This window comes from Chiloscyllium plagiosum, chromosome 18, assembly GCF_004010195.1.
Source record: "Chiloscyllium plagiosum isolate BGI_BamShark_2017 chromosome 18, ASM401019v2, whole genome shotgun sequence".
NCBI lineage: Eukaryota > Metazoa > Chordata > Chondrichthyes > Orectolobiformes > Hemiscylliidae > Chiloscyllium > Chiloscyllium plagiosum.
The window spans coordinates 37,335,874-37,362,584 of record NC_057727.1 but is presented as its reverse complement, the minus strand read 5'-3'; the positions used below and the strand labels follow the sequence as shown (position 1 = coordinate 37,362,584).

The following is a 26,711-nucleotide window of genomic DNA, read 5'->3' as shown; positions in this document are numbered from 1 at the left end:
CCAGCACCTTCAGGTGGTCGGTCCTGACGGTGAAGGGGATCGAGGATTGGTCGGCCCAGTTCCCGAAGAGCATGGCCTCGCTCTTGCCTCGGTTTACCTTGGCCCCCAAGGCCCGTTCGAACTGGTCACATATGCACATGAGTCTGCGCACGGACAGCGGATCTGAGGAGAAAACCAGCGACGTCATCCATGTACAGGGAGGCCTTAACCTGCAGGCCCCCGCTGATATATAATGGATTTGAGACATATAAGATAATCAGAGGGTTAGATAGGGTGGACAGTGAGAGCCTTTTTCCTCAGATGCTGATGGCTAGAATGAGGGGACATAGCTTTAAATTGAGGGTGATAGATATAGCACAGATGTCAGAGGTGGCTTCTTTACTCGAGAATAGCATGGGCGAGGAATGCCCTGCCTCCAACAGAAGTAGACTCGTCCACTTTAAGAACATTTAAAATGGTCATTGGATAAACATATGGATGAAAAGGGAATAGTGTAGGATGGATAGGCTTCTGATTGATGTGCCAACCTACGAAACCATTGAAGTCCAAAGGGCCTGGATTGCGCTGTAATGTTCTATGTTCAATGTTTTAATATAGCCACCTCGACACTTTTGCTGAAGAGAGTAAAATTTACCAAGGCGCCACTGGTGCGAGGAGCAAGCTACCGTGTTTTACCGGCTGCCCCTATCTGACGTCGAGTTGGAGGAACCTGACCCAGTGCTAAAACACTCCAGGAGCATCTTCAAGAAAAAGGATCTGCCTATGTCATCGGACTCAGAGGGAGGGATGTAATGATTGTAACAAGGTCAGCCAGGTGGACCTCACAGAATATGAGTTCCCTGGAGCTGTTAACCTTGTTCCATTCGGGAGCCCTCACTGAGAGATAAAAAGCTAAGTGTCAGAGATACTGGCACTCTGGGAGCCTACTTTGAAGAGGCACTACTAAAGTCAAGGACTGTTTACATGTAAATTAAATGCTGACTTGGTGACAGAATACCGGCCTCTTTGAAGCTGTGTCGGCGGTGCGGGACAGTTATGGACATTTGGTGGTTATTTCAAGGTATTTGTTAGAAAACTTCAATAGGTTAACAGTGGATTGAACTTTTCTCAAGGGTGTTAAGGGATAGACAGACTCTAAGGACCCATGGATAGATGATTCAATGCATACAACATGTACTCTACCCCTTTTATCAAGTGACATAGAAAACTAATTCTGATATTTATGCAGACCCCAGCTCCCACCCTTTTAGATGCATATGATAAATATTTCTAGCTCAGTACAGGCCTTCAGACCTGAGGTGCAACCCCCACTCTCTACTGCTCCCTCCCCAGCCATGCCCCAATCCCAACCTGGAAAAAAGACTTAGGCTCCCTTGTCATGCATTTGCAGGCCCTATGTTTTCCGTTGAGAAATGAATAACCAGCAGCTGAACACCACTCTCCCAAGTCTCCATTTCAGAAACAAAACAAGGCAAAGCTGCGATCTTGACCCAGCTCAAGCAGGATTTATGTATTGCTGTGGAAAAAAATCCTTTTCAAAATGTGCATCAAACAGCTTCACAGAAATGTGTATCCATACGAACCTAGAACATAAACTAACCACCAGATTTCAAAAGGCCAGCAGAACCTTAAAAAAGCTGATGGTCTTGAACATAAACCTTATAACAGATGAAAAACCTGCTTGAATTTGATGAAAAATACAGTGAAAACACAGGCATCCTGTAAATAAACTTCAGGTCTCTATAACATATGATCACTTGTATTGCAGGAGATAAAACTAAAGTGTACTTTTTTTTCAGCCATGTTTGATTTGCAAGTTACTGAAGGAGGATATGAATCCTGGGAGCACAAATTTTTACTTATTAGAGCCTTGAATTGTGACATCGGAAAATGTTGATTTTTGTTTTACACTTTATTTGAATCATTTTCTGATATTTTGGAACCCAGTGTAATTTTATCTTTACATAGGCTTACATTAAGTGTGATTTTCCCCTTCCCTAGAGGTGGTGAGAAGGGGAAATAATTGAGTGAGACAAACTCACCCCTTTCCCACCACCTCAGCAATTTAAATGGCTAAAAGACTCATGCATTATTTTCTCGACTTACCAGAAATTAAGGCCTTTTATTAGTCAATTAATGACCATTGAAGGCCTCAACTCAACACCCACCTCATCAGCAGGCATGAGGCGACTTTACTGAAGATTGCACATGTATCTAATCACAGCCACTGCCAGGTTTCTGGCTTGAGATTTAGACTGGCATTAAGATTGTAAACCACTGGAAAGAAATCCAGCCCACTCTTTCTGTCTATTCAACTGAAACTTTTAGTCATTTTAAAGACTTATGTAAAGTCACTGCTTTAAAGCCCGCTCTGATTGGCACAAGTTTGTAGTTCATGTACCATCCTTGCAAATCTTTATTTCATTCTCTCTTGTAAGGGAAGTTAGAGCTGTGCACAAAAAAAAAACTCACAATGTAGTTTCATAAAGCTTCAGTTGGGGGTTTGGTGACAACAGCCGGAGTTGCCTCTCCGACGATCCCTTCTGACACCAATTAGGCACTTTGTATAAGCGATCTCCCACCCCGCAATGCCCACATTCTGCCCTGACTGAGACTGCTCTGCCTACCACTGGGTGCATACAGTGGACACATAATGAGGCACTTAAGGTGAATATTATTTGCCTTTCTACCCTGGGACTTAATTGGAGAAGACGTGCCCCACATCCCTCCCTGTCCCCTGCCCTCTGACCCCACTATACACTCCCTGCAAACTCACTGTGGGGGAGGACATGAAATACCACCCACTGGTTTTGAAAGATGGTCATTAAGCGTATAACGTGAACAATTTGCATATTGTGTTCAGAAATGGCCCAGGTACAGCCCAATGCCTCTTTTCATGACGAGCATTTGCACAGGGAAAAGAAGACACATGAACAGTTCGTCCTATTTCAAGTAAATAGTCTTATCTCATTGAAGTAATGATGAGAAAACACTTAACTTGCTGGTCAGATGTTTGCTGCAGAGAAGCTTAAGTTAATCTTTAATTAGGAGAGAAAAATATTAGAACAATCTTCAGTGAATCAGGATATTATTATCCTCCTATCTGTTAGCAGTAAAGTGTACAGTGTCTTTACTCACATAACACAAGGCAAATAGACTCTCGGACTGATTCGTAAAAATCCCAACAAGATGATGGTTACAAAAAGTTTTATTGAAGCAAGAGATCTAGTTTCATAATGAATAAAGATTGAAAAAGATCAAGAATGTACTCATAAACCAGTTTTACAGTGTTTCATAAACTTTTACTAGTGGGCCAAATGTCCTCAAATTCTGGACTGAATTGGCACTTGATATTTAATTATACAGCCCAAGAGTTTGAACCAATTTACTTTGATTTTAAATATTTTTTTGTCAGAACATCTAGTCTTTTATAATGATCATTCTGGCTACATTTTTCTAGATACCGACTGACTGATACAAATAAAGTCACCTTTGTAATCAGTGTCCGACATGTGATTCCTTGCATAGAATGTACTTCATTGGGGCAGCACGGTCACTCAGCGAATCGCACTGCAGCCTCACAGCACCAGTGACCCGGGTTTGATTCCAGTCTTGGGCGACTGTCTGTGTGGAGTTTGCACATTCTCCCCGTGTCTGCATGGGTTTCCTTCGGGTGCTCTGGTTTCCTCCCACAATCCAAAGATGCACAGATCAGGTGGATTGGTCATGCTAAATTGCCCATAGTGTTAGGTGCATTAGTCAGATGGGGTTGAGTCTGGGTGGGTTACTCTTCGGAGGGCCATTGTGGACTGGTTGGGCCAAAGGGCCTGTTTCCACACTGTAGGGAATCTAATCTAAAAAAATAGAAACACATCATTTTCTTACATCTCAGTCTGTGCTGGTTCCACTTGAGACTCCTCACATTTTTTCTCATTTTCATTTTTCTTTGAATTATCAATTCCCTTCTCCCTGAAATGCTTGTCTAGCATCCTTTGCAATACATCTGAACTATTTGTATTAGCAGTTCCCTGTCCTATGAAATTCCATGTTCTCACTACTCTTTAGGTTTCTTCTGAATTTCCTTATGGACTTCTTAGTGACTGCCTTATATTGATGGCCTCTACTTAGGCTCTTCCTCAAATGTGAAAACATTCTCTCTGTATCCACTTTATCAAAATCTTCTTTAAAGACCTCTCTCAGGGCATCCCTCAGAATTTTTTCAAGAGGGGGAAGGAGAAACAAGGGTCCAAGCAAGCAGTCTATGCAATCAAGCAGAGCAAGAGCAATGAGATAGAAGAAATCAAATGAGCAGCAGACTAGTGTGGGACTTGGGAGTGGAGCCAATGAAGTTAAAGAGAGCGGCAATTGCAGAAAGGTCCCAGAACTGCAGAGTGGCGGTTGAACTGTTTAAGACTCAGAAATGGAGACTGAGGTTAAAGGGAGCAGTGATTTGTGGAAAGATCCAAAAAGCAGAAAAACTGGCAGTGGAGCTCTGTGGGTCTCTGGAGAAGTGGCAATGAGGTTTAAAGGAGCAACAAATGCAGAGATCCCAGAAGCAGATTTTGCAGCATAGAGAAGTGCAGGCAGGGAGAGAATGGGTGGCCACCAGACAGGTAGTAAGGAAGTCTCCTTAGTGCATTCTAATTGCAAGCTACTTTTTGGTCTTGGAAAACAATGCAAATGATGGTTCCTGTATGGAGACAAGCCAGAGTCAAGGTAATTGTACTGTGGGTGGTCCGGAGACTAAGAAGTAATGTGCAAGAGCAATAGTGGCAGGGGATTCATTAGCAAGGGGAATGGACATGCAATTCTGTGACCATAGATGTGAATCCAGGGCGGTCAGTTACTTCCTTGGATGCTTGGGTTAAGAATGTCAGAACAGCTGCAGCGCATTTTGAAAGAAGATGAACAGCTATTAGTTGTGGTCCATAGTGAGACCAATGACAGAGGAAGAAAGACGAACGAGATCCTGCAAGCAGACTTTAGGGATTTAGGCAGGACATTAGGTATAGCAAGATTTAATAGGTAGTAATCTCAATTACCTCGCAGTGCCAAGCAGTAGAGAGTTTCGGAAGAGCAGAATATAACTGATGAATGCATGGCTGGAGAGGAAACAGAAGAGAGTGCTTTAGATTCCTGAGGCATTGTGACCATTTCTGGATAGATAAGATTTGATTCAGTCCAAGTGTACCGGGAGCAGCTACTTGTTAATGAATACCTCTGTCAGAGCAGTGGTCAGTGTTCAAGGGGCAAAAGTGACAGAACAGGACGATAAACACACAGGGTAGGACCAAGACCGGCAAACCCTACATACCAAGGGGCATGAAGTTTGGGATTACAAAGAAAGGAGATGCTTATTCTTATGATATAGAGGGCTCAATATGGCAGAGTCCCAAGAAGAGTTTTAAAAAGGCAAGAGGATTTAAAAAGGAAAAGTAGGAAAGCAAAAGGAGTATGTGAGAAAGCATTGGTGTTTAAAATAAAGATATTTTTAAATATATAAATAACAAGATAATAACTAGGGGAACAGAGGTAGTCTACGTATGAAACGAGATGATATGAGCTCAGTGAATACTTTTATTGGTCTTCACAATGGAAAAAGTCGATGTAGACCACTTCAAATGCTAAACCTTTTCTGAATAATGGAACAGAGTTAGCACTCTTCCGACCTCTGGTATTTTCACCTGTGGCTAGACTGGATATGAAAATTACTGCCAAGATCACTTCTCCTCCCTTGCCTTACTCGACAGCCTGAAATACACATCATCTGGGCCTGTATATTTATCCACTTTTAAGGCTGTTAAACCCTCTGGTATCTGCTCTCTCTCGCTTTAATTGATATATAGACATTAGGACAGAGGACTGAGAGATATAGAAGAAATTAACATGATTGGATCCAAAATTGGCTGAAATGCAAGCGATGATGGTAGACAGATATTTCTGTGACTGGAAGTTTGTTTCCAATTAGTTCCACAGGGCTTAATGCTAGAGTGCTTGCTGTTTATGATGTGCATTAATGGTTTGGACTTAAATACAAGAAGGATGATCAAGAGTTTCACGAATGATGTAAGTTGGTAGGGTGGTAAGTATTCAGATGGGTATAAATGGGCTGGTCAGTAATGTTTCCTGTAGGCTGCATGCATGGGTGATTGTGTAGCAACTTAAAAAAATGCACAATTCATCGTCTTCCAGCCATCCTAAGAAGCCCAATACTTTTGAACCATCGAAACTCTTATTTCCACAACCTCAGAACTTCAGCTTCTGGTTGTATTTGGATCCTGAACAGGAACACAAATGCAGTGAGAGGTTCGCTCAGAGAGGAAGAAAACTCAGATAGTTTAGCAGCAGGGAGGTGTGCAGGAGGTGGTTCAGGAACCAGACTGCGGGTGCAAAGAATGTAATGCAGGAATAGAATGTTTGCTTTTAGTGAAATGTTATATAATGTTGCACTGGACGTTAGTACAAATACCATCTCCGTTTGAACGAAGTGAAGGGAATTGGAGCAAACTCACAATCAGATTGGGTCATTTAATAGAATAACACATGGGCAGCATGGTGGCTCAGTGGTTAGCACTGCTGCCTCAACATCAGGGACCCGGGTTCAATTCCTGCCTCGGGTAACTGTCGGTGTGGAGTTTACACATTCTCCCTGTGTCTGCATGGGTTTCCTCACAGAGTCCAAAGATGTGCAGGTTAGGTGAATTGGCTATGCTAAAATTGCCTGTAGTGTTAGGTGCATTTGTCAGGGGTAAATGTATGGGGGATGGGTTGCTTGTTGGAGGTCGGTGTGGACTTGTTGGGCCGAAGGGTCTGATTCTACACCGTTGCAGCTGATCTGAAATCAGCAACTGTTTATTTTGAAATCATGCATTTTTGGTGAGTGGCCTCTGCTTCTCTGTTTTATCAAGTCATGGAGTGAAAATTGCTGTGTCATATGCTCTGTATGCTTGGTAGCATCAGTAATGAAAGAAATGAAATCAACATTTTGATTTGAGTGTTCAATCCTTCCATTTCTGAAAACATCTATATTCAATTTGAAAAATTGACTGTTTGCACAGATACTGCAAGGCCTAATGGGCATTTCCAGCATTTTCTATTTTCATCTGTGATTTTCCAAAATGATCCAGTTTTATTTTAGAATGTTACTGTTTTAGATGTTGGAAATGAGTGTTCACAGTGAAATTTGTTGATATTTCTCAATGTAATGCTGTAATCTGATGAAAGTTCAATCCAGGTTTAGAGAAAGGGAGTTACTTTTCAATTCGATCTCTGTCAAAATAAAACAATGCCACGAGGTTAGCAAGGACATAAAAGCTAACCAAGCATTAACTTTTAGTTGTAGGTGTATTTATATTGTGAGAACACAGTGTTCCTCTACCTCACCTAAAGCTTTAACTTCAAGTCTAAAGTGACCTTCTATCCCTTCCTTCCTAAAAGTTAACCAGTTATTTGGCAATACTGCCTTGTAGTACTGTTGCATTTGTATAATAGAGTTCAAAACTGAAAGGAATTTATTAGTAGTGAAACAGCTTTGGCCTCACTTTCCAGCTGCTTGATTACAGTATGGTTTAGTTGGATATTTCTGCTTGGTGGACTCACATCTGCAGCTATTTTGTGAACATACATTTCACAAATAATTAGTGTGATTGAAATTTGTGAAAAAAAGACCAGGAAAGCAAATAAGTTGCAATTAAAGTCTGATTGCACATTTCCTGGTATTATTGTATACAACAATGCACAGTTCATTTTACATTTACCTAGATTGATATCATATCTTCTTAACTCCCCACTACCCCCCACCCCCCCACACTATTGTTCCTTTACAAGCTTGTTCATGCATCTTACCCAGCAAAGAGATTACTTTGCAGTAACTAGTTCTGTCAGAACAAAGCCAGCATGTTTTAAGGGAGCAGTGGAGCTCATCTCTCTACTTGGCTGTGACTCTGCACAGTCCTGTTTCACGTTTACATATTGTGACAGTTACCTGCTGTGCTTAGAGCTTTTCGCTTTTCACTTTATTCCACATGACCTTTCCTGATTTAACTCCATTTCATTCTCCAGCTGTGCACCAAACCCTAGCTTTCAATTCTAAACAATGTAAACATTTTTCAATTAGCAGTTTCTGTAAGGATTTTTTTTAATGTAAATGAAATTGGTTAGCAGTTAAGCTTAACATTTTAAATTATTTCAAAGCCAAGTTCTGATTTTACACCATAAATTTACATTTCATGTCCGACGTTTAATTGGAAATTTTGGAATTTAAAAGCAACTAAATTTCTACAATGGTTTCTTTTCTCCAGCTGGGGTACCCAAGGTGACTTCACCAGCACACACCCACTTCCTGCAGTAAAGGTGAAACTCTTCACAGAGAGCACTGGTGTATTGGCTCTGGAGGACAAAGAACTTGGGCGGGTAAGTGCTTCTTACTTCCTGCAATTAATGATTTATGCCAGTGAGACTGTGCCAAGTCAGTACTGATTGCATTTAGAGTCTGCTGTCAAAGAAGTGCTTTGCAATCCCTATAGCACACATGATATATCACTCCAAATCCCTCAGAAAATCACAAAGGCAGTTTTACTTACTTATTTCCTAATCTATTAAAAAACGTCTTGATTGAAAAACAATGGATTCGTCTTGTATAAGGGTCAGATCTTCTGTTAGGAGATCAGTATAATTCTGAACATTGCATCTGGCAGCCAGTAAATCTTCCACTCTAATGCTTGTCTGTTTGTCCCCTAATGCAAGCTCACTTTACTTTATATAAAGGGCCTTTAGCTCATCACTTGTTAAACAGACCACTTTAACTGAAAGATTTGTCTTTCAAATCCCAAAGCTTTACACCACTGAAATAAAACAGTTTTCAGTTTAGCTCAGCCCCTACCTGCAGTACTGTTGACCTGAGTTAAAATCAGTCATTCCACCTCTACAGTGCTAAGGAGCATTGGAAAATATTATAAGAATTCAATATTGGCTTATTTTTCCACGACAGGTCAGTTATCCTCTATCTGCACACATGAAAACGAAAAAGGTCAGTAAAAACACCGAAAGGTCCTTTCAAAAACGAGACCAAAATGGATCTGCAGGCCCTTTGGGGAAAAACAAACTTCACTTGATCTGAACAGTCCATAAATGAAGATTTTTTTCCAAAACGCCCATACTCAGTGTGCCAGCATGTCTGCTCAAGCCGAGCAAAGTTTTTTCCCCCCACAGGGTCTGAGCAAACCTTAGTGGTAAGTGTAGCAACTACTGGGGAGGAATAATAGGTGTAGAGATAATGCAAAAAATGGCTTATATATATGTAACAATTAGAACCAGGTGGACCTTGTTAACTACAAGATTCTTGATTGGCCCATGTGAACAACCTCAATCAGGAAAGCCTTGGCTGACCAATATAACCAAGAGATTAGAATCTCCTCGGTTAAGGACTGACTCCAAGCTAGCTAGCTACAGCTAGTGTACGGTGCACTAGTAAATATAGGGTGACTTGGTGACAGGAACTGGCGTCTGTGCAGTTATTTCAGTGTTGATGGGAGAAAACAGGATGTGCCTGAAGAACATTCGGTCGCAACTGTCATCTTGGACTTGGGGTAAGCATTTCTGGCATCCTGCCTCTTAACTCATTTGACCCTACTGTCGAAGACTGGGCTCAGTATGTCAAAAGAATGTGATACTTTTTCTGGGCAAATGACATTGGAGCAGATGAAAAGTAATGAGTAATCCTTCTGACTGCGTGTGCACCCGTGTCATTTTCAGTTATAAGGGGCTTAACTTTCCTGGTGGCACTTGACACTAAAACCTTAACAGTTGATTACTGAATATTAAACCCCCAAATATTCTCCAATCTCGAGATGCTATTAAATTTATTCAGCTGTTAGAGAACCAAGGGAATATGTATAGAGGTTTTTAAATGAAGGTATGACAACTAGTAGAGGCATCTGATTTTGGGTAAACCCTGAATGAGATGCTGAGAGACAGTTTAGTATGTGGGATTAATGATGTAACCATGCAGAAATGTCTACTAGCTGAAGCCCAATTGAACTTCAAACAGGCACTGCAGCTGCCCCGGTCATTAGAAAATGCAACTGGAGCATGGGAACTACAGGGCATACCAATGGACACCCACACCTTTTCAACTGAGCTTGGGGAACACCATATGAGTGTAGACTATCACAGAGCCTCACAAAGGACATGTCCTGAGCAGAGGGACCCTAGGCCAACCCATAGTAGAACCCTACAATAATGTTGAGCCTTGACCAAATGGCTAAACAGTTCTTCAGGATCTAGGCCAGCAAGCCATTGTAGTTGCTGCCAGTTTGAGGATTCAAGACAGCAAAGGAGTCCTACAAGACCTGACATCAGCAGGAAAACTCAGAAGCGGGTACCCTGTAGCCTCCATTTGTGGAAGGGAGCAATTAAATTGCTTAGTGAAAGCCAAATCAGAACTAATTAAAATTAAATGTTTAGGTAAATAGTCACCCAATTTCCATGGAGTTTGATACCAGTGCAGCTGCATCTGTGGTTACAGAATCTCTTTAACAAGACTCGCTCAGGACTCCAGCCCTTAAGCTTGCGCAAGAGCTCAGCCAGATTGAGAACATACACTGGAGAACCTTTGCATATTAAAGGTTCAATTTCAGTTCTAGTCTCCTATGAGAAGCAGGTGCAGTTACCACTGATGGTAGTCGGAGCCTTGGGCCCAAGCCTATTGGAGTTGTGAAAGATTCACTTGGGCTCAACATTTTTCAGTTGGAAAATGACTGCCTCAGTGAAGTTCTAATGAAATATCCAGGAATTTTGAGGAAGATTTTGGACTATCAAAGGAGCCAAAGATAATTTACATGTTGACCAGGATGCAATTCTGATATTTTACAAGGCCCACCTGGTGGCATTTGCCTTGTGGCAAAGGTGGAGGTGGAAATCAGGAGGCTGGCAAGTGAAGGAATCATCAAACCAGTGCATTGCAGAACAGGCAGCACCGGTCATACTGATTGTGAAACCTGATGACTCAGTTTGCTTTTGTGGGGATTTCAAGTAAATGGTAAGTTGCTTCTTGTAGCAGGATTAATACTTGGATCCCTTTTGTCTTGGCCTGCTGGACAGACTTTCCTCATTCCTGAAGAAGGGCTTATGCCCGAAACGTCGATTCTCCTGTTCCCTGGATGCTGCCTGACCTGCTGCGCCTTTCCAGCAACACATTTCCAGCTCACTTGCAAAGTGGACTTGTATGCAAAGTTGGTGGTGGGGGCCATCCGTTACGAAGCTGAACATGAGCCACGCCTACCCGCAATTGCGAGTGGATGAGGAGTCCCAGAAGTAGGCTACAATTAATATCCATAAGGGTTTATAATAATACACAAAACTGCCAGGTGGGGAATAATCAGCCTGTTCCCTTTTGCAATGGACTATGGAGAACATTTTACAAGGTTACCCCAAGTTGCCATTTATCTGAATGATGAGCTAACAACAGGGAAGACCAATAAAGAGCGCTTGGATATAGTGCTTAAACAGGCATAGGTGGACATACGCCTTAAATGGGAAAAATGTGTTCTAGGCACCCAAGTGACCTACCTGGATCACAGTTCACAAAACCAGGTTACGCCCTTTGATCACCCTCACTTTCTCTTCCAAAGGAGCCCCAGCTCCCACGCCTGTACCAGAGCTTAGGTCTTTCCTTAGGTTAATTGGGGAAACAGAAGGTCCTTTGCAACCAGGATTGAGACTTTGAACCTTGCCAGACCAGATCACTGTATAGGATAGCATTTTGCTGTGGGGAGCAAGGGTAATTGTCCCGAGTAAAGGTCGCTACTAGATACTGGCGAAACTCACCCAGGGTTTCCAAGATTAAGATATAGTTGCATTTGATGGATATGGATGTGTTGGTGGGGCAGTGCCCAGAGTGCCAACAAGGACAAAAATTGCCACTAGCAGTCCACCCCATATTTATAGGAATGGCCGGGTTAACTCTGGACTCCATTGCATGTTGACTCTGCCGGTCCTTTCATGGGTTCAGTGTTCCTGGTCATTGAGGACATCCATTCAAAGTGGTTGTACATGCATAATGCTGGTTCAGCAAACTCAGGATGACAATTGAGAAGCTGCAAGCATCATTCACGGTACATGGACTCCTAAAAATATTGGTCACAGACAATGTGACGCTATTTAATAGCAGGGATATTTTTGAACATTTCCAAAAGTCCAAAGGCATCTTGCAGATAAGGCAAGCTCTGTACCATTCATCATCCAATAGTCTAGCAGAAAGAACAGTCCAAACATTGAAGGCAGGCTTAAAGAAGCAGCCTACAATGTCAATTGTGACCAAACCGTCCCAGTTCCTGTTTAATTATGAGACTACCCCTTATGCAACAACAGGGAAAGTTCCATCAGCATTGCTGATGGGGAGAAGACTCCCCACCACTTTATATCTGATATTTTAAGACCTCCAGGGAGAGGGTGAAATAGCAGCAAACCACATGCCTCCCCTAAGTGAGACAACAGTTGAACTCTGCAGATGAAATTTGGTGTTGGAACCATATGGCCCTGTATGGGTAGAAGGCAAGGTTGATGCAAGGTCAAGACCTATGACTTAAAGTTTGGGTTGGCAATACAGTCCAGAGCAAACACGCAGATCACCTGAAAGCTGTTACCTCGCAAGATGGGTAGGAACAAAATGTACCTAGCCCCTCAGAACAGCCCAAAGGGCTGTAGAAGCCACAGTCTAGTAATGAGGAATCCTCAGAATCCAAAATGGGTGCTGCCTCAATACCATTGCCACTGGAAGAAAAGGAAGACACTCTTCCAAGATGTCACGGATGGGCCATAATCCAGTATATGCCATCTCTCTCCAAGTCAGAGGAACCAGACCTGGAGTGAAAGCATCAGAATAGAAACCACAAGTGAAAGACCACGCCTATATCCCCAGGTTCGAAGGGGAGGGATGTAGTGATTGGAACCAGGTGGACTTTGTTAACTATGCGGTTCTTGATTGGCCCAGGTTAACATCTCCAATTAGGAAAGCTTCAGCTGACCAATATCACCAGGAGATTGAAATCCCCTCAGTTGAGCACTGACTCCGAGCTGGCTAGCCACAGCCAGTGTACTTACTGTGCATTAGTAAATACAGGGTGACTTGGTAATGGGATACTGGTCTCTCTGTAGTAATTTCAAGATACCACCTGATTTTTCATAAATATAATGTGAACCTATTCCCTAATAGACTAGGGTACAATGAGTTTGAAAGTTAAATGAATATTTTAATTTTGGGATAATTAATAAAAGATCACAGAGAGTAAGGTAAGTGTATCTTAAAAACTGAAAATATCCTTCATCCACAAAACAGTTGATCCCAAGGTTTACAGATAAAGGATTGTGCTATGAATCACAAATAACAATTATAAAACACAAGTAGCAGCATTTAGAATTTCTAAAATTGGTGAAGAAAATATGCCACAAAAAAACAAAAGGCTTAATTTCAACTTGGGGGCAAGATTGAAGCTGCACTAGAATAAGGCTGGAATCAGAAACTTTGGAGTGATGTTGAGTCTTGCACACACTCACAGACATAAACTTTGCCTGGTTTGTGGGAGTGCAAACGACTGCAAGAAGAGAGTATCACCAAGGAATCATGGGAACAGACCCTGATTTGGTCAGGCAATTACTTAGGGGATTTGCAGAGATGATGGCAAGGAGTGGAGAAAGAAATGTAAATCAATGAAGTATCAAGATTATCTTTTTGGGGATTGGATAAGCTCTCAAAGTAACATAATGCTTTTTAATAAAATTAACGGCTTAACCTTCATCTGGTCATGCCCTGATTGGTGCTGGTTATCCCTGGTGAGTTTAACAAGAGCTAACAAACCTATAACTGGATGAGAAAATCAAGGAAGTCCCTATTTATGTTACACAATTGGAACCTTATGCATTTGAGATTCTTCTCTGAATGTAGGGTCGTACAACGTTGCCAAAAGGAGAACTGTTAAATTCTAATTACTTGCAAGTGCACCACAAACAGGATTGAAAGTTGGCTACCCCAGTGACAAATCCTGTCCCATTTCCTTTTCTTCTTATTCAGTGGGAACTGCGAGCATGATGTGAAGTATGTTTCTTCATTTTTAATATGTTCTGCTTATTCTAGTTGGCAAGTAGCAATCATTTAGAATATTACATATTCACATGTTAAAAATTCATAATATTACTAAAAACAGAACAAAAACTGCAAGTGATAGTGAAATGATATCCTAAGTATTTAGGAAGGTCTACTTGTGATTTCCAATGTACCCTAAAAGTGCTACCTATTACAGATAGGAACAAAAGAACACGTGAGGCTAACAAAAGAACAATAAAAGTAAAGAAAAATCAGCAAGGTAGAAGACAAACAGAAGAATAGGGGAAATTCAGGAGGGATTTGAGCAGACTGGATCGACTAGATTCTGAGAAGCTGGTTCCACTTTTGAAAGGAACAAGAGGGCGTGGACTTATATTTTGTACCCATGCAAAAAAATGCAAGGGTGAAGTGAGGAAAAGTTTTTTTTCATTCAGTGAGTTGTTAGGGTATGGAATGCACTGCCTGGAAGTGTGGTGGAAACAGGTTCAATTGAGGAATTCAAGCGGGCATTAGATGATCATTTGGATAAAAATAATATGCATGGGTATGGGGAAATCAGAGATTGGCACGAGGGAATGATGCTCTTTTAATGAACTGGGGTAGGCCTCTTTCTGCCCTGTAGCACTTCTGTGATTCTGTAAATTAGTGACTACAACTATGATGTGGAAAATCAGTAAATATTGTTTAAAAAGAAATGCTCATGCACATCAAGTTAGTCAGTATTTAAATTGGCATCTCAGAATTCTACAACTCAGAAGGAGATTTCCCACAAGTTTCTGGGATATGCCTGATCAGGTCCTGGGATTTATCCACCTTTATGCATTTTGAAATGTCCAGCACCACCTCCTCAGCAAAATGGACATTTTTGAAGCTGTCACTGTTTATTTCTCCAAGTTTGGAGAGCTAGTGAAGAGATTATTGGGCCCCTTGCTGAGATATTTGTATCACCAGTGGCCACACATGACATGCTGAAAGACTGGAGGTTGCTTAATGTGGTGCGATTGTTTAAGAAAAGTAGTCAGGAAAATCCAGGGAACTAAAGACTGCTGAGCCTGATGTCAGTGGTAGGTAAGTTATTGGAGGGGATTCTGAGGGACAGGATTCATATGCATTTGGAAAAGCGAGGACTGATTAGGAAGAGTCAACTTGGCTTTGTGTGAGGGAAATCATGTCTAATTTCATTGAATTTTTGAAGAAGTGACAAAGAAGATTGATGAAGGCAGAGTGGTAGACATTGTCTCTATGGACGTTAGCAAGGTATTCAATAAGGCTCTGTATGATAAACTAGTTAGCAAGTTTATCACATGGAATATAGAGGGAGCTAGCCGACTGAATACAAAATTGGCTTGAAGGTAGAAGACAGAAGGCATTGTTGGAGGGTTGTCTTTCGTACTGAAGGCCTCTGACCAGTGGTGTGCCATAAGGATCGGTGCTGGGTCCACTGCTTTTCGTCATTTTTATAAATGATTTGGATATGAATATTGGAGATATGGTTAGTAGGTTTGCAGATTACACCAAAATTGGTGGTGCAGCAGACTGTGAAGGAGATAATCTCTGGGACCTGGATCAGATGGGCTAACGGACTGAGGAGTGGCAGATGGACTTTAATTTAGATAAATGTGAGGTATTGCATTTTAGTAAGGCAAATCAGTTCAGGACTTATACAGTTAATGGTAGGGCCCTGGGGTATGTTGCCAAACAAAAGGACCTAGGGATGCAGATGCATAGTTCCTTGAATGTGGAGTTGCAGATAAACAAATTTGTGAAGAAGGCGTTTGGTATGCTTGCCTTCATTGGTCAGTGCATTGAGTATAGGAGTTAGGAGGTCATGTTGCAGCTCTACAGAACATTGGTTAGGCCGCTTTTGGAATACTGCATTCAGCTCTGGTCTCCCTGCTATAGGAAAGGTGTTGTTCAAGTTGAAAGGGTTCAGAAAGATTTACAAGGATGTTGTCAGGATTGGAGGGTTTGAGCTATAGAGAGAAGCTGAATAGGCTGGGTCTATTTTCTCTGGAGTGTTGGCGGCTGAAGGATGATTTTACGGAGGTTTGTAAAACCACGAGGGCATTGACAGGGTGAATAGTCAAGGTATTTTCCCGAGGGTAAGAGAGTCCAAAGCTAGAGGGCGTAGATTAAGGTGAGAGGGGAAAGATATAAAAGAGACTTGAGGGGCAACTTGTGGTGGAGATGGGCATAATTAGAGCATTTAAAAGGCATCTGGATGGGTATATGAATAGGAAGGGTTTAGAGGCAAATGCTGGCAAAAGGGACTAGATCAGTTGAGGACACCTATTCCGTGCAGACAAGTTGGACAGAAGGGTCTGTTTCCATGCTGTGTAAGTCTATGACCATTCAGCCTGTTGTGTCTGCGCTAACACTCTGACAGAGCTGTCCAATTAGGCTTACTCCCCTGCTCTTGTTTCATAGCAATGCATTTTTTATTTCTCTCTTTATACGTAGAGATCCAATGCCTTGTTGAAAATTGCTAATTGAGTCAAATTTTATCTTGCTTTCAAGCAACAAGTTCCAGATCATAACAACGTGCCAAGTGAAATAAATTCCACTCATCACCGCTAGCTTTTTTTAACCTATTATTGAAATGTGTCTTCTGCTTACAGACCATTCTACTGGTGGAAACAGATTCTTTCTGACTATTCTATCAAAAGCCTTCTTTTAAATTTTCTGTTTTCTGCAAACCAACCTCAGCTTCTCTGGTCTAAGCCTTGGTGTCAGTCTTACATAACTACACTGCATCCTAGCCAAGTTCTCCTAAATGTGTGCTGCCCAGAAATGGGCACAATGCACTACTTTAAATCTAACCAGTGAGTTGTATTTGAAACAGCAAATGTGTTAACAAGTACAGAGATAATTTAATTAACAATTGCTCCATCTGATCAGAATGTTGTCGTTCAACTTGATAAACCAGCAGGTCGCTCAGCCAAAGGTTCAGATCATTTATTCAAGCGAACACAAGAGGGTCAACCTAATCAGTTAAGACTAGGCTCTGCAAAAATCTACAAGTTTTCAGTTTTTATACATTTCAGGATACATGCCAAATACTTCATCTGATTTAATTTACAACTGTACGCTGACCAGATGTTAATTTACTCATACTCATTCCCCATGGTACATAGATCAGACATTATTTGTATCCACCCAAGACTTTCCTTACTTTTGCTGAACGTGCTCCTGAGCTGTACCCATCTCCCTATCAATTACTCTCTGGACTGACTATTTGTCATCTACTTGCATTTATCTTACTACAAGCACTTCTAACTGTGTCTGTATTTAACCCTTTCAGCTTCAACTCTTTCAATGAGTAATGTTTAGATTTTAGATTTTTAGATTAGATTACATTTACAGTGTGGAAACAGGCTGTTCGGCCCAACAGGTCCACACCGACCCGCCGAAGCGCAACCCACCCATGCCCCTACATTTACCCCTTACCTAACACTATGGGCAATTTAGTATGGCCAATTCACCTGACCTGCACATCTTTGGACTTTGGGAGGAAGCCGGAGCACCCGGAGGAAACCCACGCAGACACGGGGAGAACGTGCAAACTCCACACAGTCAGTCGCCTGAGGTGGGAATTGAACCCGGGTCTCTGGCGCTGTGAGGCAGTAGTGCTAACCACTGCGCCACCGTGCCGCCCAGAATGTATCTTTCTTGTATGCATAGATGATGTATCTTTCTTGTATGCATATTTAAAACACCAGTTAAAAAGACCAGTCTTGCATACATAATAATGATTTGCAATCAGAAGGAGTTGTATTATAGTGATTATATAATCACTGATGAATTGTCTGACTGCAGATGTTTTGTTATTTCAGAATCAGTAACTAATTAGCCACAAGCAGGATGCAAAGATAATAGATGCAGCCACCCAGTCACTGGAAGAGCCACCCAGTAACATGAGGAGGAGCCTTCAACCTCAGGCATAAACTCCTTATCACTGTGAAAGCTGCAGAGATACAGTAATAAGTCAACAGTCACAGAGCAAATGATATACAGACACATACAGCAACAACAGGCAGAGACCCCGGTAGATCTAGAATACAGATGTCAATAACATAATTAATTAGCGCTGAGTTAAGTGATGTATCGATAAAATGCAAAGGCCCCTTTAACAGTGACAACAGTACAGTTGTAAGAGAGGAGTCAATACTATACACTTCCCTCATAGACATAGGCACTACTATAATTGTAGCAGAGAAATAAGCCACAGAGGCCAATGGAGATTCAGTTTGAGAGACTCTTGGCTGACGAGATTCGGAGGGGTTTGTCACAACTGGATCGGATATGATCATATCAAATAACAAAGCAGGTTCAGTGAGCCAAATAGCCTCCTGTTCCTACTTCAAACATTCATCATGTCTTTAACATAAAATATTGCAAGGTGCTTCAAAGTGTTTCTGGAACAAAATCTATTACCAAGAACATGAGCTATTAAGTCAGAGATGGATTTAAAGAGTGTCTTGAAAAAAAAGAGAAGTACAGAGGTGTAGGAGGGAATTGCAATGGTCAAGCCGAGACTGCTGAAGACAAAGCCACCAATGGTGGAGCGATTAGAGCTTAAGATTCTCGAGAGCCCAGGACAGAGGAGTACAGATACTTTGGATGGATGTAGGGCTAGAGGAACTAGAGAGGAGGGCAATGCCACCAAGGGATTTGTAAATAAGGAAGAAAATGTTACAGTCCAGGTGTAATTCATCCAAGGACAACATACGTCAGTCAACACAAAGGTGATGGGTGAATCTGCTTTGGTGCGAGTTAGAACATATTAAGCCACAAGTGTAGAAAGAATAAATCTTAAATTTATACAACACTTTTCAATGATGTTTGGATGCCCCAAAGTGCTTTATATCTGAATACATACTTTTGAAGTGTAGTTGCTGTCATATAAAGTAGGATACCGATAAGAGCTGAAGGAAAAAACTCCCAATACCCAATAGAGATATCAATAATTAGAAAAGATTATCTACTTAGTTCCATTAATAAGCAGAAAAAAATTGTATAGCATGTTAATTATTTATAACTGTTAACTCAGTGTGATTTCAGGATCTGAGGCACTGATTAGATAAATTTAAAAATGTAATGACAATAGACACCTGCATACAGGATCCAAAATTCCAGGATATCCTGTTTACCTCTGGAAGCACAGTTAAGTGCACCCTTTGGACACCTGCCTGGGAGAATATGGCCTTTATCCCATTGACAACCAACATAATGTCTTTATAAGTAAATGTTTTTTGTAAACCAAGACTGCCATCTATATCAGAACAGTTAAGTCAGCCATTTACATTAGACAGTGGAAATGTAAAGTATTAATTAAAAGTGCTGGACAGGCAGTGGCATAGTGGTAATGACACTGAACTAGCAATCCAGAGGGCCAGGTTAATATTCTAGTAATTTCGGTTCACTGCAGCAACTGGTGTAATTTAAATTCAATCTTAAAACCTGGAAATAAAAGTTAGTCTTAATCTTGGTGATGGTAAACTATTGAAGATTGTCATTAATGTCCTGTAGGGAAGGAAATCTGCCATCCTTACCTGGACTGGCCTGCAAATGACGCCAGATCCACAACAATGGGATGACCCTTAAAATTCCTTTGAAATATCTAGGGTGAACCACTCAGTTCACAGGCTGTTAGAGATGGGCAACAAATGTTAGCCTTTGTTTTGATGCCCACATCCCATAAAGGAATCAAGAAAAAAGAAAACAAAATAGAAAGAGAAAATTTTGATCACTATGGAGAATCTATAATGATGACTGGTATTTATAAAATGCCTTTAAGTAATAAAACACCCAAGGTACTTCACAGAGCATTATCAAATATAATATGACACCAAGCCACACAAGAAGATATTAGGGTAGCTAATTGAAAGCTTGGTCAAAGAAGTGGGCAATAAAGTGCATGTCAAAGAAGAGAAGTGATGACGTTAAGGGTAGGAATTGCAGAATCCTTGGGAGCTGAAGATACGGTTTTCAATATGCATCTAAAATGAGGGATCCTTCAGGAGATTACAAGTTGAAGAATGTAGTTAGCTCAGAGTTTTGGGGTTACAGACATAGCGAGGCCACAGGCCAAAGGATAGATTTGAAAATCTAGGTGATGCTTATACTGTGAGCTAATTATGAGCATTGCTTTTCTTTTGCTATTTGCCTATGGAAAGTGAACATGGTTGACTAGGCCAGCTTTTATTGCCCATCTCTAGTTGCTCTGGTGAAGATGGTGGTGAGCTGCCTTCCTAAGTAGCTGCAGTCTTGGGGTACAGGGACATCACAGTCTACCTTGTCTATCGAGGTGGTAGCATTCATGAGCTTGGAAAGTGCTATTAAAGGAGCCTGAGTGAATTGTTGTATTGTTGAGTGAATGGGACTTGATGCAAACACAACATGGACAGCAGAGTCTTGCATGATGACAACTTTACAGAGTGTAGAACATGGCAAGTTGGTCATGAGTGTGTTGAAATAATGAAATTTAAATGTAACAAAAAGGTATGGTTGAGAGTATTAGCAGCAGATAAACCCAGGCAGAGTTGAGATAATGACTGTTCTGCCCAGTGATGAATAATATCCATGTGGTGATATACCTTTCTGTTGTAAATGCTGGCAAAGTCCATAAGCAGTTAGCATTTAAAGATATCTGATCGGAAAACAGAAAGGGGGAAGCAGATACCCTTTTTAGGCAAAAAGAAATTTTCAAATTTTGCCCAAAGTGAAATCAGAACCTTCTCTTTGAAGGTGATTTGATTTCCTGCTCATGTAAAACATTTCTTGGTCTGGTACAGAACGATACCTATTCTCAGCAGGTGTATCTCCTGCTGGCCAAAAGAACAGAAAATGGACAGAAATCTCAGCAGTGCCTAAGGAACAATTGAAACTCTGCCCCAAAATCTCTGACAGAGTTCAGGAGAGAGCATGAAAGACTCACTGTCACCCCTCACTGCCATCCATCCTCATCCTTCCCTTGCTAGGATTTGATATCAACTCCAGTGTCACAGAATTTTCATTCATTTCAGCTTTTAACTCTAGGCACGCCATGGATAGACATTTGATCCCCCTCACCACAGGAACTTTGGCTCCAGCAGTATTAGCAATAATGTTCTGACAGCATCAATGGTAATGGACAGTTGTAACAGGCAAATACTCCAATAATGGTTAGACAGGCAAATCAGTAACAGGCAAACCAATATTCTAATCATGGGCCAAATGGACATAGCAGAGAGACAGAGGTATGAGCAACAACAGATGGTCACATCAGCAATAGACAAATGCCCAACTGCATTTATAATAAACCATTGTGGCGGTGCAGTGGCTCAGTGGTTATCTCTGCTGCCTCACAGCACTAGGGTCCCAGGTTCGATTCCAGCCTCGGTCAACTGTCTGTGTGGAGTTTGCACATTCTCCCTGTGTCTGCGTGGGTTTCCTCTGGGTGCTCCGGTTTCCTCCCATAGTCCCAAAGATGTGCAGGTCAGGTGAATTGGCCATGCTAAATTGCCCATAGTGTTAGTTGCAGTAGTCAGAGGGAAATGGGTCTGGGTGGGTTACTCTTCGGAGGGTCAGTGCGGACTGGTTGGGCCGAAGGGCCTGTTTCCACACAGCAGGGAATCTAATCTAATCTCAAAACTGTGATAGGCAAGCATGTGAAATTAGACAGATTTATTATAATTTATTCTTTCATGGGATGTGGATATTGTCAGCATTTGGTGCCCATTTCTAAATGCCCTTTGAACTTGAGTAACTATTGACCACTTCAGAGGACAATTAAGAGTCAAACACATGAAAGTAATGCCATATGTACTTGGTAAGGATTGCAGATTTCCTGCTGTAAAGGATATTAATGAACTAATGGGTTTTAATGACAATTCACTCTGGTTTAGTGATCACTATTACTGAGACTAGTCTTCAATTCCACAAGGATTACTTACATTTAAATTTGAACACGTATCTATGGAGCATTTGTAGTAATTTTGAGTGCAAGTATAGTGATATCACCATTACACCTTCCCTCAGGTAGGTACGTCAGTACTAGATGAAATGTGTAAGTGAAGTTGCAACATAAACTAAACCAGCGAAGATAATTGCACGTGTAAAACGGGATTATCTGTAACAAGTATATAAGTTCAGTTAGAACATCAGATGCTCAGTAAAAGCTGCATTCATATGTTTATTTATGACGAGTTTGCTGATATTGGCTGCACAATAGACTGATATTTAACTTATAAACAGAAGCACAAGAACAACACAGACGCCAGTAAATATGATGGAAATCCAATTTACAGACATCAACAAATAGTTGAGGAAGGTATGATGGAGGAACAGTTGAAAATTGTGTACAGTTAATTTCACAATTGAACATAAATGAGCCCAAATTATGAAAATAAAATTAAACATTGTTACTTTAGCAACCACATTTCCTTTCACTTGCATTCTGCATGGTTGATTGTCACTGCATCTTACTGAAATGTTTCCATCTCTTAATTCTTATTGATGAATACCCCAGCTTTGCTACTGTTCCAATTTCTTAATCACACAAATCACATCACACTATACTTTAGTAGAGCTCTTAGAATCCAAGGAAGAGTGACACACTATTCTTCAGCTGTGACACTTTTGCTAAATTTGAATACTACTAATTTTCCATTTGCAACTTATTTTTCTGGCAAAGAAATTTCAGTTATGTTTTCCAATTACTATAATCCAGTTTGTATTTAGTCTGCACCAGTCAGTGAAATACTATTGATTATGTGTTCTTTTCCAGGTTGTCTTACATCCTACACCTAATAGCCCAAAATCAGCTGAATTGCATAAAATGATTGTTTCAAAAAACAGCATTGATCAGGACCTGAAAATTAAATTGGCAGTTCGAATGGACAAACCACAGAATATGAAGCACTGTGGGTGAGTATGCAGTCCTTAAATTACATCACTTAAAATAAATTAAATGGAATAATACCACAAAGGGCAGATGACACATGTCTATCATATCTGATCTCTTGAGTCATTTACAAATACATATTACAATCAATTCATTTGTTTTAAATAATTACAGATTTGATATTGCTCTGTGTCACAGTTACAAGTGGAATGATGTTTATAGGTTTTGAGTATTGCACTAAATATCAGAGTATAGAAATAATGTTTCCGTATTTAAAATTCTAGGATTTATCGCCAACATTCCATTTGGCTCTGAAGTCATCCTATGTTACTTGGTTATCAATTAACTACTGGCTCATCCTAGCCAAACTAAGGACTGACCGGAATGCAGAATTTGACCTGTTACTGGAAACTATTTCATTTCACTGCTACTTTGTAGCAATGGATAATGCAGTTGTCAATATGCCATTATAAGCCAGAACAATTACTTTGTTTTGGAACCATTGTATTATAACATTTGATATTTAACCTAATCATAGCCTAACTTCAAAAAGGCAATGTTAAGTGGATTCAACTTAAGTAGACTGAGTGTAAGATTCCAATAGATAGATGGAAATGTTAACTATCTGTAACGTGACAGAAAACACTCATACATGCTCTATTCCTGTCCGTCTTGGGTGACATTAATGTAAAATAGTGCAAGGCAGGGTTCTGCTCCACAAATGGTGCTAAGATCTCTGAGCACTCTCTGATTTAACTTGCACTTATATGCTTTATTGAACCTGATCTCCTCTAGGACAAATGAGCCATCCGCTTGGTAAATCTTAGGATTATTTTGGTCCCTTTAAGAAGCCGACCTTTTGATGTTCTAATGATGGAAGCACTTTATCAGCATCAAGATTCCTCAACTAATAAAAAGAAGCAGTGTGATAGTTACCAAAAAGTGAAACCTGCTCAAACCTTTCAGCAAATAATTTTTTTAACTTTTGAAATGTTATTGGGGTTGTGACTGTTTCAGGTCTTGGTGCTGGTTCATGGCAGCCAATAAGGAGACTGCCAAAACTTATCCACCATTTGTTCAAAGACAAAATAATTAAATGTTTTTTACAATGATACTAGGCATTTTAACAGACAGGAGTTGGGTAGAAATCTAGTTCTTATAATGAGAAAACAAAAGAATTTGCAAATAAACATTTATCTGATTAAACGATCGACACATTGAACAGCATATGAACAAAATATGAATGAGTAGATGAATAACTGGGCTCATTGTAGACATACTTCACAGACTTTGAAATGTACGCAAATGGGAAGCTAGCTGAGGGAACCATGAAAAGAGTGAGCATTGAGCACTGAGACTTGGCTGAAGAGTAAATGAATAGCTTTAGTAAGAAAAATTCACCTTAGCAAATTGAGAAAATATATGAAAGAAGAATTATAATTGCCAAGAAATAGTAAAATGAATTGTGTCTAGAAGGCTGCATTATCTCACTCTTGAGTATTTCACTAGATTAGCATGATTTTGTCATAAAGACACCATCAAATGCTTATTTTTCAGGTTAGTTACGTGCAAAAAAAAAAGAACTTGAGTCACATCAATCCCAAGGGAATTTATATTTATTGGATCAGTGCACAGAATCTATTTTATTTAATTTAAAGTAAACCATCCCATTATACTTCACTATCATTAGTATGTTTGTATCATACACACCTATCAGGCAAAGGCATTCACAGGAAAAACAGTGCTAGGTAATATCATTTCAAAGACCTTCAGATTATACAATGTTTGAAATTGTGTTTATTTATGTCCAGGTTGGTCATGTCCTATATAGTATAAAATTAAACAGAAATTGTTAGAAAAACTTGTATCTGGCCGTTTCTGTAGAGAGATGAACAGAGTTAACGTTTCAGGTGATAGTAACTTTACAAAAAATTGCAGCATTATACTTTGGGTGGTATTTCAGCTCACCTCCTTATTTTCCAAGGTGTTCCAACACCTTTACCTTGTGCTCCTCTTCTCTATTTATTTCAACATGAATCCATTCCTCAGATATTCACTACCTTCAGGTTGCTTGCTTATATTGCATCCAGAAATAGTTCTAACAGAACGAGGGAATATTCCAGCATGGTTGCAGGAAACTTTTACTCACTTTGACCACAAATGGGTATTTAATCTGAGTTTACTTTAGGTTAGTTGAGAAACCCAGCAACATAAGTGAATGATTACTGCTTTCTAATTTGCCCACAGATCTCACCCTTGGTTTGCCTCCCACTTTATGTTGGTCTGTATCGCTTCTGCAATATGGTAACACAACTCTTGGTATCTGCCAAATGAGCTCTGACAGACTTCTTATTGCATTTTGCCATTCACAAAATGTCACTTAAAGTGACAAATTTTGTATTTAAGGAAGGATAATGAGATTCTGGCAGAATGTTGCTTGCACCATTGCTCAGCAAGTGTTAGCTGCATCAGCAGAGCTGCAAATTGGTGGAAATGGCATTCCCAGTGTCTAACGTATGGCATACTAGGGAAGGATTAAAGTTGGCAGTTTGTTTAGCAAATGCTGGCAGCTATTACAGGATTGCTGGGTTCTGGTAAAGTTGTGTTGTTCCATTGCTAAAAAAGAATAGCTTGAGGCAGAATGCCACATTGCCAGATTGGTTATTCAACCTTTTGTTCAAAGAGTCATTGCTACAATGGGTGGCCATCTGGAGAGCAGAGACATGCAGCAATAAATTGAAGGCTTTTGGAGGCTTCTTTTGAAGTGTTCCAAACTGTTGGACTTCTGTTCAGGCGTTTTGCACCTTTATTAGTTGTGTGCAACGTTGAATAATTTTCATGTCTATGTACACACATATATCATGCAGCAAGCTCATGCTGAATGACACAAGGGGTTGAATCTTAACAGCTTTGTGGCCAAGTGCAAGTCACCTCGAGTTTATTCTCACCATCAGACCAAGTCAGTTTTCTCACCAAATCTTCCCAAACTCTTTGCATTAATTGCCATTCCCATTTCTATAATATATATTGTGCCTGATTGCTACCCCACCTTGCGTGCACTATACCAGGAATCATTTGCTACCCACTGATTTTGAGAGAATTGATCAGCATCCTTGGCATCGAGCCATTATGCACCAGGACAAGTATTGTCAGACTGGAGATGCCCTACACAATTCCTGACATTTGCCCTGGACTTGGCAGTCACGGGGGATATCAGGTACCCCACTTTGTGGGCAGAGACCTGGAGCTCCTGCTGAACAGCGAGGTGCACAGGCAGGAAGTACATATACCCCAGAACTGTCAGTGGAGGCCACAAAAAGGACATGGAAGATATAGAATGTAGGGAAATAGGTGGTGACATCTTGAAAAATGTCCATATTACAGAGGAGGAAGTGCTGGATGTCTTGAAACGCATAAAAGTGGATAAATCTCCATGACTTGATCAGGTGTACCCTAGAATTCTTTGGGAAGCTAGAGAAGTGATTGCTGGGCCTCTTGCTGAGATATTTGTATCATCGATAGTCACAGGTTGAGGTGCCGGAAGACAAGAGGTTGGCTAATGTGGTGCCACTGTTTAAGAAAGTTGGTAAGAACAAGCCAGGGAACTATAGACCAGTGAGCCTGATGTTGGTGGTAGGTAAGTTGTTGCAGGGAATCCTGAGGGACAGGATATACATGTATTTGGAAAGGCAAGGACTGATTAGGGATGGTCAATATGGCTTGATG

General features: G+C 40.7%; 1 protein-coding gene across 29 annotated transcripts in view; it reads left to right on the top strand.

Annotated features, from left to right (window-relative positions):
• cadpsa (Ca2+-dependent activator protein for secretion a) overlaps positions 1-26,711 on the top strand; it is a 585,960-nt gene that overhangs the window by 297,756 nt on the left and 261,493 nt on the right. For all 29 annotated transcript variants that reach the window (XM_043708232.1, XM_043708233.1, XM_043708243.1 and 26 more), the window contains exons 7-8: positions 8,301-8,412; positions 22,869-23,008. In XM_043708232.1, coding sequence (XP_043564167.1) covers positions 8,301-8,412; positions 22,869-23,008 — 252 coding nt within the window. The remainder of the gene's footprint in view (positions 1-8,300; positions 8,413-22,868; positions 23,009-26,711) is intronic.